Source organism: Oncorhynchus gorbuscha, linkage group LG01, assembly GCF_021184085.1.
Source record: "Oncorhynchus gorbuscha isolate QuinsamMale2020 ecotype Even-year linkage group LG01, OgorEven_v1.0, whole genome shotgun sequence".
Taxonomy (NCBI): Eukaryota; Metazoa; Chordata; class Actinopteri; order Salmoniformes; family Salmonidae; genus Oncorhynchus; species Oncorhynchus gorbuscha.
In genome coordinates, this window is record NC_060173.1 from 87787918 (window position 1) to 87806957 (window position 19040).

At 43.3% G+C, this 19040-nt stretch overlaps 1 protein-coding gene across 4 annotated transcripts in view; it reads right to left on the reverse strand.

The window, feature by feature from the left end:
- LOC124045102 (interleukin-1 receptor accessory protein-like 1) overlaps positions 1 to 19040 on the reverse strand; it is a 441862-nt gene that overhangs the window by 360264 nt on the left and 62558 nt on the right. For all 4 annotated transcript variants that reach the window (XM_046364361.1, XM_046364346.1, XM_046364354.1 and 1 more), the window contains exon 2: positions 444 to 545. In XM_046364361.1, coding sequence (XP_046220317.1) covers positions 444 to 525 — 82 coding nt within the window. In that variant the 5' untranslated portion in view covers positions 526 to 545. The remainder of the gene's footprint in view (positions 1 to 443; positions 546 to 19040) is intronic.

Sequence of the window (19040 nt, forward strand, 5' to 3'; positions counted from 1 at the left end):
AGACAGAGCGATAAGATTACTGTGTGTCTGCCAGTCTCTCTCGCTGCATGGGGGGGAATGCTATCTAGCTCTGAGAAGTGTCATTCAGTATGTCAATCATGTTTAAAATGTAGATAGGCAGGCAGGTAATCATACTCCATCCAGCCCCAAAGACAGACAGAAATGTCAATTTCACATATAAAAAGCTCAACAGACATATAGTGAATGAGATTGACACAGGGAAATGGGTAAGGGGAATGCCCTATGCAATTATCTCAGCTCCATTTCCTTCATTAAGGTTAGTGGAGACACACACACCCACAAACACATCTCAACTAAGTGACGAGAATTCCTGGAACTACTAACATTTGCCATTAAAACAGACGTCTAGCTCAATCCCACCACTTATGTGGGAGGGGCCACAGGAAACAGGAAGTAGAGAGAGAAAGAGGAAGTGTACATACCTGAGCCTCTCTTGGAGACTGTCTTCATGGCGCGGGACAGGGTGACATACAGCAGGATCAGGAGAGGGCTAGGAGGCCTCATTTTCCCCTTGACCTAACAGCCTAGGATACAGAGAGAGAGAGAGCAAGAGCGAGAGAGAGGAAGAAAGAGTGAGAGAGAAGGAGAGAGAGAAGAAGAGAGAAGACAAGTCAGTCATCAAGAGAAGATAAAGTTGCCCCTTGTCCCCCACATCGAAGATAGCACAGCCATCAGAGAACAAAAATGTTACATTAAACCCACACACACACTCATGTATGCACACACACACACACACACACACACACACACACACACACACACACACACACACACACACACACACACACACACACACACACACACACACACACACACACACACACACACACACACACACACACACACACACACACACACACACACACACACACACTCCTTTACTTACATTCCGCTAATGGCATCGAATGATTTCTTCTTGTGATTGCAATAGAGACAAGTTATCACAGCAGGAGACATTTCACCAAATACCATTCCACTGCGAAGATGCTGATGAATCAATAAAGACATAATGATGTGTAAAGAACACCATTTTTTTTTATCTCAGCTTCATTAAAAATGGAGGAGTGTGAAGGTTGGCGTGAGGGGGATTTAAATTCAAAGGATGCCTATTCCACACACATGTGCGCATTCATATAGAAATGATCCTATGGACATCGTAGCTCATGTTACCAGATGAAGGCGGTAGGTTGGTTCATTCTGTGGTTCATCCCATGGTGGTAAACGACACCCTGTGTGGCAGATACCCTATGTGTTTGTGTCATAAATTAGATGGAAAACACACAATTGATAATCCATTGATAACTCCTGATGAGCACTGTCGTTGAGGAGTACACCACATCAGTCACTGGCTTTATCAATAAGTGCATCGAGGACGTCGTCCCCACAGTGACTGTACGTACATACCCCAACCAGAAGCCATGGATTACAGGCAACATTCGCACTGAGCTAAAGGGTAGAGCTGACACTTTCAAGGTGCGGGACTCTAACCCGGAAGTTTATAAGAAATCCTGCTATGCCCTCTGACAAACCATTAAACAGGCAAAGCGCCAATACAGGACTAAGATTCAATCGTACTACACCGGCTCCAACGCTCATCGCATGTGGCAGAGTCTGCAAACTATTACAGACTACAAAGGGAAGCACAGCCGTGAGCTGGCCAGTGACACAAGCCTACTAGACGAGCTAAATCACTTCTATGCTCACTTCGAGGCAAGCAACACTGCTCTCCGTAGCCGACGTGAGTAAGACCTTTAAACAGATCAACATTCACAGGGCCACTGGGCCAGATGGATTACCAGGACATGTGCTCCAGGCTTGTGCTGACCAACTGGCAGGTGTCTTCACTGACATTTTCAACATGTCCCTGATTGAGTCTGTATTACCAACATGCTTCAAGCAGACCACCATAGTCCCTGTGCCCAAGAACACTAAGGTAACCTGCCTAAATGACTACAGACCTGTAGCACTAACATCCGTAGCCATGAAGTGCTTTGAAAGGCTGGTCATGGTTCACATTAACACCATTATCCCAGAAACCCTAGACCCACTCCAATTTGCATACTGCTCAAACAGATCCACAGATGATGAAATCTCTATTGCACTCCACACTGCCCTTTCCCACCTGGACAAAAGGAACACCTACGTGAGAATGCTATTCATTGACTACAGCTCAGCGTTAGTGCCCTCAAAGCTCATCACTAAGCTAAGGATCCTGGGACTAAACACCTCCCTCTGCAACTGGATCCTGGACTTCCTGACGGGCCACCCCCAGGTGCTGAGGGTAGGTAGCAACACATCTGCCACGTTGAATCTCAACACTGGAGCCCCTCAGGGGTGCGTGCTCAGTCCCCTACTGTGCTCCCTGTCCACCCATGACTGCATGGCCAGGCATGACTCCAACACCATAATTAAGTTTGCAGAAGACACAACAGTGTTAGGCCTGAACACCGACAATGTCGAGACAGCCTGTAGGGGGGAGATCAGAGACCTGTCATTGTGGTGCCAGAATAACAACATATCCCTCAACGTAATCAAGACAAAGGAGATGATTGTGGGCTATAGGAAAAGGAGGACCGAGCACGCCCCCATTCTCATCAATGGGACTGTAGTGGAGCAGGTTGAGAGCTTCAAGTTCCTTGGTGTCCACATCACCAACAAACTATCATGCTCCAAACACACCAAAACAGTTGTGAAGAGGGCAGGGCACGACAAAACCTATTTCCCCTCAGGAGACTGAAAAGATTTGTCATGGGTCCTCAGATCCTCAAAAGGTTCTACAGCTGCACCATCGAGAGCAGCATCCTGACTGTTTACATCACTGCCTTGTATGGCAGTGAGGCAACTCTTTTACACTGCTGCTACTCTCTGTTTATCATCTATCATAGTCCCTTTAACTATACCTACATGTACACTACCTTCAAAAGTTTGGGGTCACTTAGAAATACCCGCAAAACACCAGTCTCAACATCAACAGTGAAGAGGCGACTCCGGGAGGCTGGCCTTCTAGGCAGAGTTGCAAAGAAAAAGCCATATCTCAGACTGGCCAATAAAAATAAAATATTAAGATGGGCAAAAGAACACAGACACGGGACAGACGAACTCTACCTAGAGGCCAGCATCCTGGAGTTGCCTCTTCACTGTTGACGTTGAGACAGGTGTTTTGCGGGTACGATTTAATGAAGCTACCATTTGAGGACTTGTGAGGCGTCTGTTTCTCAAATGAGACACTTTAATGTACTTTTCCTCTTGCTAAGTTGTGCACCGGGGCCTCCCACTCCTCTTTCTATTCTGGTTAGAGACAGTTTGCGCTGTTCTGTGAAGGGAGTAGTACAAAATGTTGAACCAGATCTTCAATTTCTAGGCAATTTCTTGCATGGAATAGCCTTCATTTCTCAGAAAAAGAATAGACTGACGTGTTTCAGAAGAAAGTACTTTGTTTCTGGCCATTCTGAGCCTATAAACGAACCCATAATTGCTGATGCACCAGACACTCAACTAGTCTAAAGAAGGCCAGTTTTATTGCTTCTTTAATCAGAACAACAGTTTTCAGTTATGCTAACATAATTGCAAAAGGGTTTTCCAATGATCAATTAGCCTTTTAAAATTATAAACTTGGATTAGCTAACACAACATGCCATTGGAACACAGGAGTGATGGTTGCTGATAATGGGCCTCTACACCTACGTAGATATTCAACTAAAAATCAGTCGTTTCCAGCTACAATAGTCATTTATAACAATGTCTACACTGTATTTCTGATCAATTTGATGTTATTTTAAATGGACAAAAAATGCTTTTCTTTCAAAAACAAGGACATTTCTAAGTGACCCCAAACTTTTGAATGGTAGCGTGCATATTACCTAAATTAGCCCGACTAAACGGTGCCCCCGCACATTAACACTGTACCGGTACCACCTGTATATAGACTCGCTACTGTTATTTTCACTGTCGTTTCACTGCCCCCCCCCATTTATTTACTTATCTATTGTTTACCTAATACCTATTTATTACTTAAAAATTGCACTTTTGGTTAAGGGCTTGTAAGTAAGCATTTTACCTGTTGTATTCGGAGCACGTGACAAATAAACTGTGATTTGATTTGATTTATATAAAAGTTACAATATAATATGACTTCAAATATCACTCTGCAGAGATGTACATTATACAGTTCTACCAAATCCAGTACTCTTTTAAATGAGGTAAAGATGGCCTTCTATCCCTCTGAATATATCCCCCATTTCATTATTCCAAAGTACCAAACAATGAAAACAATGCTTTTGAACAACCCCTTTGGAAAAGGCCTGCGGATGCAAATATAGTTGATTGAGTGGGCTGGGTTGGATTTGGTTAAAGTATTTAAATTGAGACTTGAAACGACACGATTCCGGTGGCTACCGTAGCAACACAGGGTTCAGATGTGACAGCGACCATAGACTGAAAGACTGAGAGGCAAGGAGAGGAGGAGAGAGAGGATACAACAACAAACGGCCCTGGGAAGAGTGGAGGGAGTTCAGCCAGTGTCAGACACACACGAGAGGAGAGGAACACCAAATTAAGCAAATGAACCCTCTAAACCAGAAAGGACCAGGATGGAACCCTGGTTTATAGAGACAGACAAAAGCAAATGATGAGGAGAATGTTTGAGCACTGCTGCAGTCTCTGTCAGTCACGTGTGTGAGTTTGAGAGAAAGAGTGTGTATGTGCGTGTATATGCGTGTGAGATTGCGTGTGTGTGTGTGTGTTTGCATGTGAGAGAGTGTGTGTGTGTGTGCTCAGATTAGAATAGCTAATGAAAGGAGTCTCTCTCTCAGACTTTCTTCTAGGAAACGTCGTTGAGGCAGAAAACATGTCTGCCAAGAACGTTCTGGCAATGTCCCCGTTGCCTGAAGATTGGCCTCTCTTTGTTCCACTAAAAGGCCTTGAGAAGCAGTTGGCAATAAGCTCGTCAGTTGTTGAGAAATGTGTGTTTTTGGCTTGTGTTACCAACCCTGGGTGTATTTATTGTCTTATAAACGCAACGCACACACACCACTAGGTAAAAAGGTTGATGGAAATGGATGGAAGGAGAAAATGATTGGTGGAAGCAAGACCAAAGACAAGCTAGCTACTGGGTGTGCAGGGTTCTTCTACACAAACCAGAGCCTGCACACACTGCCTCTCTCCTGGAGCAGGGCTGACCACCAGAGTCCTAGATGCTAGTCAACAAGGTCTTTCCCCTTATGTAGAACCACTGGCCAACATGGGTGCTGGCAGAAACAACATAAAGACACCACCCCTCCACACACACACACACACACACACACACACACACACACACACACACACACACACACACACACACGCACACACACGCACACACGCACACACGCACACACGCACACACGCACACACACACAGTATGCACCCACTATGGCTGGCACAATAAACATATAATCGTGTAACCAACAGTTATGGCCAATAACCTTGAAGTATATAATAAGAATTGTCTTAATACATACCTTTTTGAAGGGAGGTGATTCAGCTCTAGATAAAGTTTACCCAACAGCACTTTTTCATTTTGACATTAAGAGGGTCAAGTTGGTAATTGCAGTATAAGCTATTGGTTGGTCAAAACTATTGGTAACAAGCTGTCAAAACTATTGGTAACAAGCAGTCTAAACTATTGGTAACAAGCAGTCAAAACTATTGGTAACAAGCTGTCAAAACTATTGGTAACAAGCTGTCAAAACTATTGGTGACAAGCTGTCAAAACTATTGGTAACAAGCTGTCAAAACTATTGGTAACAAGCTGTCAAAACTATTGGTAACAAGCTGTCAAAACTATTGGTAACAAGCTGTCAAAACTATTGGTAACAAGCTGTCAAAACTACTGGACACAAGCAGTCAAAACTATTGGTCACAAGCAGTCAAAACTATTGGTTGGTCAAAACTATTGGTTGGTCAAAACTATTGGTTGGTCAAAACTATTGCTAACAAGCAGTCAAAACTATTGGTTGGTCAAAACTATTGGTTGGTCAAAACTATTGGTTGGTCAAAACTATTGGTTGGTAAAAACTATTGGTTGGTCAAAACTATTTCTAACAAGCAGTCAAAACTATTGGTTGGTCAAAACTATTGCTAACAAGCAGTCAAAACTATTGGTTGGTCAAAACTATTGGTTGGTCAAAACTATTGGTTAGTCAAAACTATTGCTAACAAGCAGTCAAAACTATTGGTTGGTCAAAACTATTGCTAACAAGCAGTCAAAACTATTGCTAACAAGCAGTCAAAACTATTGGTAACAAGCTGTCAAAACTATTGGTAACAAGCAGTCAAAACTATTGGTAACAAGCTGTCAAAACTATTGGTAACAAGCTGTCAAAACTATTGGTAACAAGCTGTCAAAACTACTGGACACAAGCAGTCAAAACGATTGGTCACAAGCAGTCAAAACTATTGGTCACAAGCAGTCAAAACTATTGGTTGGTCAAAACTATTGGTTGGTCAAAACTATTGCTAACAAGCAGTCAAAACTATTGGTTGGTCAAAACTATTGGTTGGTCAAAACTATTGCTAACAAGCAGTCAAAACTATTGGTTGGTCAAAACTATTGGTTGGTCGAAACTATTGGTTGGTCAAAGCTATTGCTAACAAGCAGTCAAAACTATTGGACACAAGCTGTCAAAACTATTGGTAACAAGCTGTCAAAACTATTGGACACAAGCTGTCAAAACTATTGCTTTCAAGTGGTCAAAACGATTGGTTTCAAGTGGTCAAAACTATTGGTTTCAAGTGGTCAAAACGATTGGTTTCAAGTGATCAAAACGATTGGTTTCAAGTGGTCAAAACGATTGGTTTCAAGAGGTCAAAACGATTGGTTTTTGAGATGGTGGTGTCACTAATCTGTGTTGTGTTCATTAGGTATGTCGTAGCTAATTTTTAAAGATGCATTTTGATGCATTACAACCTCAAATCGTTTTTCATTATGACAATAAACGTGGTAATTTGCATTTTAATTAATCGTTACCCAAAATTCCATAATCATCACAACTCCAGCACCCACACAAGAGGTTAGATATAACAAGGGGAGGCTACAACTAGCTGGAACGACTACAGGCCACAACTGTGAGTGAGACAGATACAGTAACACAGACAGAGAGAGAACGCAGCCAGCAGTGAGCAGTAGTAGTCTATGCACACAGGAAGCCCATTCACAGGTCACACTTCCTGTCAGACTGCCTGGCTGCCTGTCTCCCACTGTAATGTCTCAAAGCGTTCCCTGTCACAGTCTGCTCCCCACAACAATTGCACGGTGCTCCTGAAAGACCCAGCCATCTCACGCCTTCACAAGCTCACTGGGACCAGGGGCCTTGCCAAGCATGACATCATCACCCCCTCTCATCCCACACAGAGAGGGCATTGTGACGACCGCCCCCTGTCACTTGTCCTCTCTCTCCATTCCCCCTCTAACATTTAAGTATTCTCTACTAGGAGGTACAGACCATGACACAAAGACTCTTTCTCCCAAACAAATACACAGACCACTAACTGCTCAATCAGATGTAACAGGGGGGTTAAAACATTCAAGCTCTTCTGTTAAGTCTCTGAAAGAGAACATCTTTGGATGTGGTGAAGTGTTACCAACACAAACACATGCTAACATTGAATGAGGACATGAGTGACTGTTTCCATCAACCTCCCTAATTGGGTGGCTCTCTGAGACCTGAGAAAACACCCTTTCAACACTGAGACTTCTGCAAGTTGGAATGTATATATATTTTTTTACCCTCAAAATGCACATGTGAAGGAGATCGGAGCGATATTTACAGGTATATTCTACATTTCCATATCCAAAGTTATGTTTGATGTCGCTTCATTTCACACAGAAGGAAAAAGGCTTGATTTCCCCAAACTGAAGAATGTGTCTCATGCACAGCTGAGTTCTGATGTTCCATTGTTTCCAGGGCAACTGGGGGTACAGGATAGATAGGTAATCAGGTGATGTGGAGCAGGATAGCTGAGCTAGCGTAGCTTTAAGTGAATCTCTCTCCCAGGAACACACGCTGGAAAATGTTTAATCAGTAATAATATCAGACCAACCTGAATTATTATTTTTTAATCATTTATGTTTTCACAGGTTTTTGATAAGAGAAGCAATTTACCACTATTCTGAAGCAATTTACCACTATTAACAGTTGGGGAGGGATACTAGGGCTGAGGAAAGTAGGACACCACACATTTTCATATACTGTAACAGTATAGATACACACACACGTGTATACATGCACGTACACACACACGCATGTGCACACACACCAGCAAGCCACACACACATGATCATATAGAGATATACTGTGTAGAACAGACATGCCTCTGACATAGAGATTAAGAAAACATGTTGGCTCTATTCATGACATGTCTATGTGCACCAACGGTCAGTGATGTCCCCTCCTGACCTTGGTGACCATCTGACAACAGTTGGGAAAGTGCAGATCTGGCCAGTGTGGGTTTCTGTCCAACAAGCTTCCCAACAATATGACATATTATCTGACCGACATCCATACTCGCCAGCCAAACTCATTTGCTCCGAGGCATCGGGACGGGAGCAGGTGTGTGAGGATGTACACAGCGCGAAATCCACGGATCATTTAATTCATTTGAGTCAGAGCACACACGGACTCACACACGTATGCACGTACGCACACAACTCGCCGCTTGCTTGCCATCTATAAGCGGAAAATGAGGGTTACAGCTCAGCGTCGGGCTACAACGCCCTGAAGGAAGAGTGATGGAATTGACTGTTGTTGTAGGAATGTATCTCCCTGGATAGCTGTTTCTCCCTCCCTGCTTCTCCGCCTACTCTTCAGCAAATTCAATTATCATCTCACCTTATTTGTCCCACCGCGCTCACTCTGCTGTGTGTGTGAAAGAGTGTGTGTGTGTGTGTGTGTGTGCATATGTTTGTGAGTATGTGTGTGTGTGCACGTGGTGTCTCATAGGCTATGCACACATATCCTACATCAACATACCGGTAATAATTTGTCAATGACACTATAAAGACTTCCTTATTCACAGCATCTATAGCCAGAAAGGTTCGTTAACATTTGATGGTGTCACTCTAACCCTGAAGAGTGATTCCAGCAAGGCTCTAAATGAATCATTTTCATTGCTAGCAACAGAAAGAAGCACCATTTTCATTGCTAGCAACAGAAAGAAGCACCATTTTCATTGCTAGCACCAGAAAGAAGCATAGTTTTCATTGCAAGCACTAGAAAGAAGCACCATTTCTTTATTGAGATGTATCCTATATGAATTCTAGCTACTTTTGAAGCACATGATGTGCCCTGGAAACTAATATGTAACATCTGTAAATACATTTGTTTATTATAAAAAGCTCAAATGTTGATAAATATACCTGTCATTGAAATTACAAAGTCATTTGTGGAATATTAGGTTTCTACATGGTGTAAATTTTCCTGTTGCGATGCATTTCATTGAGAATAGACCACTGTCTCTTTGAGTGTCACCTTTGTGATGATGACATTAGTGACGGGAAGTTCAGTTCCTTCGGCTCTTTTTATTGACTCAGATCTTTTCCATTCGTTCAGTAAAAAGAACAACTCTTTCGACTCATTTAATTCATTTGAGTCAGCAACACCAAGGGCCCGGTTTCCCGATAGCGATGGAACTTAGGCTGACAAGTGTTTTAACGATGCATCTTTCCTACAACGGCCGAACATGTACCGTAACATACGCTACGTTTCCCAAAACACCACGCAGAGAGAACGTTTGCAAAGTGGGTCGTTGAAGCATGTTTCGATACTGACAGGATCAGCTTTCTCCATTAAAATCTTCTGTTAACATGAGAATTATTCCACAATACTTACGACAGATCAGGTTCTAGAAATAGATTATCACTTATGGCTGCAAAAATGTACTCTAATGCTTACCCTATAATAATGCACTAAATCAAGATTTTGCACATCATTGCGCAAATGCACATTAATTATATTCAGACAAATTACAGACAGTAGCCTACAAGCAGCACAACACTGCTTGTAGGCCTAAGACGGGGAATTTTTACTAGAATTAAAAATTGAAAAACTGAGTTTAAATGTATTTGGCAAAGGTGTATGTAAAGTTCCGACAGGTGCCATTAATACAGGTAACGAGTGGAGGACAGAGGAGCCTCTTAAAGAAGAAGTTACAGGTCTGTGAGAGCCCGAAATCTTGCTTGTTTGTAGGTGACCAAATACTTATTTTCCACCATAATTTGATTTGATTTGATTTGATTTAAAAATCCTACAATGCGATTTTCTGGATTTTTTTTCTCATTTTGTCTGTCATAGTTGAAGTGTACCTATGATGAAAATGACAGGCCTCTCTCATCTTTTTAAGTGGGAGAACTTTTTAAGTGGGAGAAATTGATGGCCTTGAAATACATCCACAGGTACACCTCCAACTGACTCAAATTATGTAAATAGAAGCTTCTAAAACCATGACGTCATTTTCTGGAATTTTCCAAGCTGTTTAAAGGCACAGTCAACTTAGTGTATGTAAACTTCTGACCCACTGGAATTGTGATAGAGTGAATTATAAGTGAAATAATCTGTCTGTAAACAATTGTTGGAAAAATTACTTGTGTCATGCACAAAGTAGATGTCCTAACCGACTTGCCAAAACTCTCGTTTGTGAGCAAGAAATGTGTGGAGTGGTTGTAAAATGAATTTTAATAACTCCAACCTAAGTGTATGTAAACTTCCGACTTCAACTGTAACGATGGTTTTGGGAAAGAGCTCTGAGATTTAACCATACTCCTACGAAGGTTCTAACTATGGCCTTAGCCTTTAACATGTTTTTGGGAAACCAGACCCAGGTTGTTAGCTAGCTATCTAGCTAGATAGCTAACATGACTGAACAAGGTGTAAAACAAATGCAGCCTGCGAGCAGTTTTAGAATGGCCCACGACATGGTTTATGAATATAAAATGCAGTCCCCCAATTCTTGACAGGAATAAAAAAACATTCCAACGGTAATATAGTTCAGCTGTTGGCTTAGAAACAAGCAGTTTTGGCTGTATTAATGATGCAAGCATGACGTAAATGAATCTGCGCTCTGGATTCAAATGGTACAAGGAAGCATTATCATTACAATAATTATATTACAAAAATATATATTTTTTGGTATTTTACCCCCTTTTTCTCCCCAATTTCGGTCATCGCTACTACTCGGGAGGTGAAGGTCGAAAGATGCGTCCACTGAAACATGACCCGCCAAACCACGCTTCTTAATACCTGCCCGCTGGGGTCAGCCTGCAGGCACCCGGCCCACCAAAAGGAGTCGCTAGAGTGCGATTAGCCAGGTAAAGCCACCCGGCCACTCTCCCCTAACCCGGACGACGCTAGGCCAATTGTACGCTGCCCTATGGGACTACCGATCACGATCGGTTGTGATACAGCCTGGGATCGAACCCGGGTCTGCGATGCACTGCCTTAGATCGCTGCACCACTCGGGAGGCCCCATTACAATAATTATTTAAAAAATATATAATCATTTTGGATTCTTGGGGGGTGGTGGCACGTGCTCCCATATTAAAAGTCCAGGTCGCAGAGCTAAATATTTTGTTTGCATATTTGACCAAATTAGGTTCAAGTAGTACATTTGGTGTAGTAGGGCTGTCCCATTTAGTTGACTGGTCGAATGTTTGGTTGGTGGGCTGTTGTTTGACCAATATTTTTTTAGTGGAGCAGTGGCAAATAGATTGTATAAAATGATGGAGACACCTGTTTGACTCACGCCTGTCTTAATGGAGTAAACCAGTATCACCAGTAGTACATTTACCGTTAATTCCCATCATTTCTAGTCTACAATGTTTGATTGATTACGGTAATTTCTGTTAATGCATTCAATATATTACTACTACAGTCTCACCGTTGTCACTGTAGGAGTGGACATGTTGTTTGCAGAGTGCACAACCTAGGCTACACTTGTGAGAAAAAAGTTTGGGTTTATTTCATTACATTCATGAGCTGTCAATTTATTCATTGTCGTTGGTTTAGAGCGCTCCTGTTAATATTGAGTAAAAACACACACCTGACTACACCTGGTCTGTGTGCAAATGTAGGGCTAAATGTGTCCCTATTTGGGGATCTGATACTATTTCTGATGGTCTTGACTCACCATCACTGTGGAGCTTCTCAAAGTATTTTTTTCTTTGCCTCAAACAGCAAGTAAACTATGTCTGTTTTACATCCTTTTAGAATGACAATAGTTCCTCAATGTAGCTTATTTGAAAAATCTTTCCAGCTCTCTCACTTTCAGTAACCACTCAGCATGAAAGGGGGAAAAACTGTAATGCTCTGATCCAGTGGAATAGCCTACCTTTTACTTCATATCGTTTGCACAAATAGTCTACAGCTGTGTCTGTCTGTCTGGAGCTCACTGCCGTTGGAAACGGAAAGGTCAAGTTTGCTAGCAGGATTGAGCTGGACCAAGTTAATAGGTGATACAATGTTTCATGATTCAAGTTCGCTGCAGAGAGGCCATGTGTAGCCAATGTGATTTATGGGATATTTATTTTTAATCAGGATATTTTCTACCTGCAGGCTGCAATGTTTTAATTTGTTGGTTTATGTAGGCTATTTTTACATTAGGCTATTTTTACATTAGGCTATTTTTACAAATTGGCAACGGCAATATAATGTCATGTATTGACGCTGTGTACATGATTTTGAATTCTGAAGACTTTATTAGAAATGAAATGAAACTGTTCCATGAAAATGTGTACATGAAAACCAGAACTGGCACGCAGATCAGTACAAACTGTACACTTGTTTTATTCTTCTGCTTGGAGCTAGATAGAAGCAGAGCTGACATATCTGTCGGCGCCATTTTGAAATAAAATATAGATCGCTGGCTCCCTCTTTAGTAATTTGTGTCTTAATTTGTAATCGCAGTGCATAAAGCATCAGACAAGCTAAGTAGCTTACATATAGTTGATTTTATTCAAACATAGGGTGTGTCTGTACAGTACATGGTAAAATACACGTTTGAAAATGTCAAACAATCAAAAGAACAGACTACTCTACTTGTTTAGTTGGGGACAGCCCTAATGTGTATGCTGGTCTAACAGGCCTACAATCTACATTTTACCAAGCACTCTTGTCCAGAGAAGCTGGGGTTAAGTGCCTTGCTCAAGGGTACATCGGCAGATTTAACACCTAGTCGGCTCAGGGATTTGAACCAAACACTCTTAACTGATACGCTACCTGTCCCGGATGTAGGCCAGTCCAACAGGCCTGCTATCTGTATGGTAGACTAGTCCGCTACGCTATCTTTAAGACAGATGAGGAAACACACTCAGCCATCTTGGCACAGTACGCTGTGGATGATTGATTGTGTGATTTAAGTATTTAATCCAATTTAAAGACGGCATGCTCTCCGCTCTGAGGTAAAATACAATCTACTCTGAGCATTTACTGTAAGAAGGGAGGGAGATGGAGATGGAGAGGGAGACCGGTAGAAATGGTATATTTTGAAATGTGAAGCAGAGAGACAGACACGGAACACACACTCATACACACACACTTATGGAGCAGAATTGTTCTACAGGCGATTAGGTTGCAATACCCCTTTGAATGATCAACTCTCTCTCTGTCTCATCCGTGACCAGTTCTATAGCTTCATGTTTAATATTCACATGGTGTCACATCAGTATGAAGGGTCGGGAGACAGGCGCAGGAACGCGTAATATATATATATATTTTTACCCAAATGACGGCGTGCTGAGTAAAGGCACGGGACAAAGACCAAACAAACACGTATACAACACACAGGGTAGAAACCCAAAGAAAAGAGCGAGGAGTACCTTGAATAAATAACACACTCGCACAATGATTAACACACGAGATGAGATCCGTAATCACCTGGGCAATCCCAAAACCCACATAGTAACAATAATCGACCGCTCAATGGAAACCAAAGGGCACACATATACAAATACAAATAGTGGGAATAGGGGCCAGGTGTGCGTAGAGGAAAGTTCCGGAGGGATCCATGACACATAGATGTGGACTCACCAACTGGAAAAACACCTTTCATCAATGCTTAAACCATGTAAAACAATAGCCTGACAGTGTGTGTATGTATGTGTGTGTGTGTGTTGTGTGCATGTGTGCATGTGTGCATGTGTGTGTGTGTTGTGTGTGTGTGTTTGAATTTGTATATACACGAGTGTCTACCAACCCCCCTCATATGAAACACTCCATTATTCATATGGTAAAACAGACACATTCATACAGAGTAACCTATGCTGCTCACACACATGTTCACACTGCCTGTGTTTACTAATGCATCTTCCATACCTAAGAGAGAAGGAGAGCGAGAGAGAGAAAGAGATAGAGGGGGGGGAGAGAGACAGAGAGAGAAAGAGAAAGGGGGAGAGAGAGAGAGGGGGAGAGAGACAGAGAGATAGAGGGAGAGAGACAGAGAGAGAGAGAGAAAGAGAGAGAGAGAGCGAAGAGAGAGAGAGAGAGAGAGAGAGAGAGAGAGAGAGAGAGAGAGAGAGAGAGAAGAGGGGAGAGTGAGAAAGAGAGCGAGAGAAAGGGGGAGAGAAAGGGGGGAGAGAAGAGAAGAGGGGAGAGAGGAGAGAGAAAGAGATAGAGGAGAGAGAGAGAAAGAGAAAGGGGGAGAGCGAGAGAGAGCGAGAGGGGAGAGAGACAGAGAGATAGAGGGGGAGAGACAGAGACAGAGAGAGAGAGAGAGAAAGAGGAGAGAGAGAGAGAGAGAAGAGAGAGAGAGAGAGAGAGAGAGGAGAAAGAGAGCGAGAGAGAGAGAGCGAGAGAGCAAGAGAGAGAGAAAGAGAGTGAGAAAGAGGGGGGAGAGAGAGAAAGGGGGAGATGGAGAGAAATGTCTGCATTATTTACCACTAACACAAGCAAGAAACGGGGGGGAGAGAGAGTATGAGTGTTATTCCAGTGTGTCGAGAGATAGAGGGGGAGAGATGTGTGTTAAGAGAGAGATAGGTGGGGAGAGAGAGGGGGGAGATGGACTAATGCAGAAATGTCTGCATTATTTACCACTAACACAAGCATCTCTCTCCCTTTCAAAAACAAACGCTGACTGTGTGTCTGGAGTGTAGTCCTCCCAGTATGTGTGTTATTCCAGTGTGTCTGGGGTGTAGTCCTCCCAGCATGTGTGTTATTCCAGTGTGTCTGGAGTGTAGTCCTCCCAGTATGTGTGTTATTCCAGTGTGTCTGGAGTGTAGTCCTCCCAGTATGTGTGTTATTCCAGTGTGTCTGGGGTGTAGTCCTCCCAGCATGTGTGTTATTCCAGTGTGTCTGGAGTGTAGTCCTCCCAGTATGTGTTTATTCCAGTGTGTCTGGTGTGTTATTCCAGTGTGTCTAGTGTAGTCCTCCCAGCATGTGTGTTATTCCAGTGTGTCTGGAGTGTAGTCCTCCCAGTATGTGTGTTATTCCAGTGTGTCTGGAGTGTAGTCCTCCCAGTATGTGTGTTATTCCAGTGTGTCTGGAGTGTAGTCCTCCCAGTATGTGTGTTATTCCAGTGTGTCTGTGTATATTATTCCTCAGTACTGATGGGAGACGCTGATGATGTATAAAGCTGTATAAAGACCACAGGGGCAACGAGGCTAGTGGTCCTGACCGTGGTTGACCGTGGGTGGTCCTAGTTAATATCCAGAGGGGGACCGCAGGTGGTCAGGGTTAACGAGGGCCGGGGCAGTGAGGTGAGGAAGGGATGCTACGTCTAATTCCCACCATACAACTCCCTGCTGACTGTGATTAATTACCCAGAGATTCACAGCCAACCCCCTCCTTACCCGCCCAAACACACACACTCAAACACACGCACACGCACGCACACGCGCACACACACACACACACACACACACACACACACACACACACACACACACACACACACACACACACACACACACACACACACACACACACACACACACACACACAGGGTTCTCCAGTTGTCTGTGTTCATTGTCTGGTGCCTGAGAATGACTAAGTGTAACCCTGCTCTCATGGTTACGGTCAATGTGGTCTTGAGTAAAGAAGCAGCGACTTCAGTCAAGGGGAAATATCATTACCACTCTTGGGTAAAGTATATCGGTAGAAATGTTACAAATAGGGAGGTTCAAGACCCTCGGAAGACAGCATAGTAAAATGGAGGGATGTATTGCAAGAGGAAATCTAAAAAATGGCACTAAACTGGGAAAGATGTCTTAATCTGTGGACATCGGAGTGTTGTGAGTTAAGATCCGAATGAATGGTGGATTGGCCGCTGTGGGTGAAAATCCAGCTGTTGAAGAAAGAATAAATTAGGAATATATATATAATTATTTCACTACAGATACCGTAGATGTGAGTGAAATAGCTTTAAGTAGCAGTAGAAGTATTGTTGTCCATTAGTTTGCGCAGATTAGTGTAGGGCCGATAGGGTATGGGATTAGAAATGATGCAAACAATTGAATTGATAGAACCTACAATATATCTGCAATATTAAAGCTGATAAATAAGAAGCAGTGACCATGTTCTACCTCAACCATTAGCACACAACCTCCCACACAGGGCAACCACAACACCCTGTGTTCCAAAACAAATGAATCATTGAAGCTACTTTTTCATACTGAACAACTATTGCCCTACTGTTGCCCTTTTCAAGCACAACTGCTAAAGAATGCCTCCATGCATCTCTCAGTGAGCAGAAGGCGAAGCCACAGTCACAATAAATTGAGCCCCAGGGTGTATTCATTGTCTCACAGTCAGAGGCAAAGTGCTTCAATCTGAGGAGACACATGTTCAATCACAGGACATTTATGTGTCACTTATCATGTCCAGCACCACACTGACATAACCCAGCATTAGTCAGGACTAACATGGGAAGAGCCTTCGTTTTCATTTTCAGTAGTGTGCGTGTGTGTCTGTGTGTGTGTGTGTGTGAGTGAGTGAGGGGTGATCCTGTTCCAATCCCTATCGTCTTCAGAACTGGTCTCCCACAGTATTGGGTATTGTAGGATGGCATGTCAGTTCAACCTGCTCTGCTTACTGTATCATCACCACTGTAATCCTCATCTACATAATGATTCCATGAAGCCATAAGATCAACCACAGCCCACAACACACACACACACAACCCTGCTAAACATTATAATCCCTCAGAGAGAGAGAGAGAGAGAGAGAGAGAGAGAGAGAGAGAGAGAGAGAGAGAGAGAGAGAGAGAAGTTTAAGCTTGGTCGTCAACCATCCAACAAACTGTCAGAGATGATCTGTGTGTCCTGCAGTTGTGAGAACAAAAAAGCCCACACAAGTCCCTGAAATAAAGAGCAATGCTCGGCTTAGTATTTCTTAGCGGGGATGTGCTGGTATCCGTGGAAATACCAGTCCCTATCTGGAAGAGCCATCGTCCCGACGATGGGTCCTAAATGAGGCCAATAATAGCCCTCTGCTCAGGTCCCCAGAGTCCTGCCTGTTTAAAAAGCCATTCTCCGCTTGACTGAGGGCAGCCTGGCAGATAACGGCAGGGCTGGAGCAGACTGGAGAGGGCAGGTTGAGGTGAGGGTATAGGAGATGGTCATAAGAGATTCATTTGTCTTATTCTTATTCTTTTTTGTTTTGACCATTTCCCCCATCTTCTATTTCAAAACAGATGTAGGCACTTCATTTTGTTATCTCTCTTGTTGCTGAGACTGTTCCTGCAGGAATTGCGGATGAGCTTTGTGATTTACATAAATTCACTGAAAATCTGCACTAACACACATATTAGCAGTATTGAACTTCTTGTAGCCTACTTTTGGCCAGCTAATAGCCTAACCACCTATCAATCAAATCCTGTTGCTGCAGGACTTTTTCGCTCTGACATAGGTTGAATTAAGATCCTACATCTGTAGGTACCATGGTTATGCATATCAGGCAACATATTTTAAGTTATGAGCACACAGGCATCAACACACACACACACACACACACACACACACACACACACACACACACACACACACACACACACACACACACACACACACACACACACACACACACACACACACACACACACACACACACACACACACACACACACACACACACACACACACACTTACCAGAGCAAGGTCACCGCTAATATTGTTAAAGTATGGTTCTGTGCAAAAGGATTCTCTCCAGCTGCCCAAAAGGAGACCAGAGAAAGTGTTGGTTGCAGAATTCTCTCTGTCCAGTCAGAGCAGAGCAACGCTTTTAAAGAACAACCTCTGACCACTCAGAACAACACGTTTGTGTTCTGGAACAATAACTGGCCAACCAGAGAAGTCATGCCGTTTCATCTTTTAACTAACCAATAAGAACTCTCACTGCCCATATGCTCACCCCGCCCACTTCTTAGATTCCAGAAACACAGACACACATGAACGCACACAGGCACAAACACACACACACACAAATAAAGAGCCTTATTGAATGGGAGGGTCCTAAGATAGAACACACAGTAGTCACTGGGGAGGGAGGGAGGTTTAATTTAACATGGCTTATCCTCATTAGCTCTCTCTCTCTTTCCATCGCTCTTCTCTCCCCAATGTCCCACCACATATCTCCCCATACCTCCATTCCTCCCTCAGTAGCCCCCTAATCCCAGTAACCCTGTTTCCATCGGTCTGTGCTCCTGAGACTCTTACTCCTCCAACCCCTCTTGTTTGTCTGAAACCAATGCCCATTCTACTAAATCCCCAGACCAATCAAGCTCCAGCTCTGTAGCTCTCCATTCCCCACCTTCATGTCTACGGTACCTACCCCCTTATAGCCCCTTACTGCTGCCCTCCACAGCCATAGTGAAGCACAAAGCAAAGCATCTCCCCAAATACACACAACCACCCGCACGCACACACACACAATCCTGGGGAACATTGATTGTATTCTAGCATGTCTTTCTCTTGTCTACAGTACATTATCTCTGCCCTGGGTCTCAGAGAGAAGAATAGCCCCAGGTGGGGAGCAGGCCTCTCAGATGGTATCTTATTA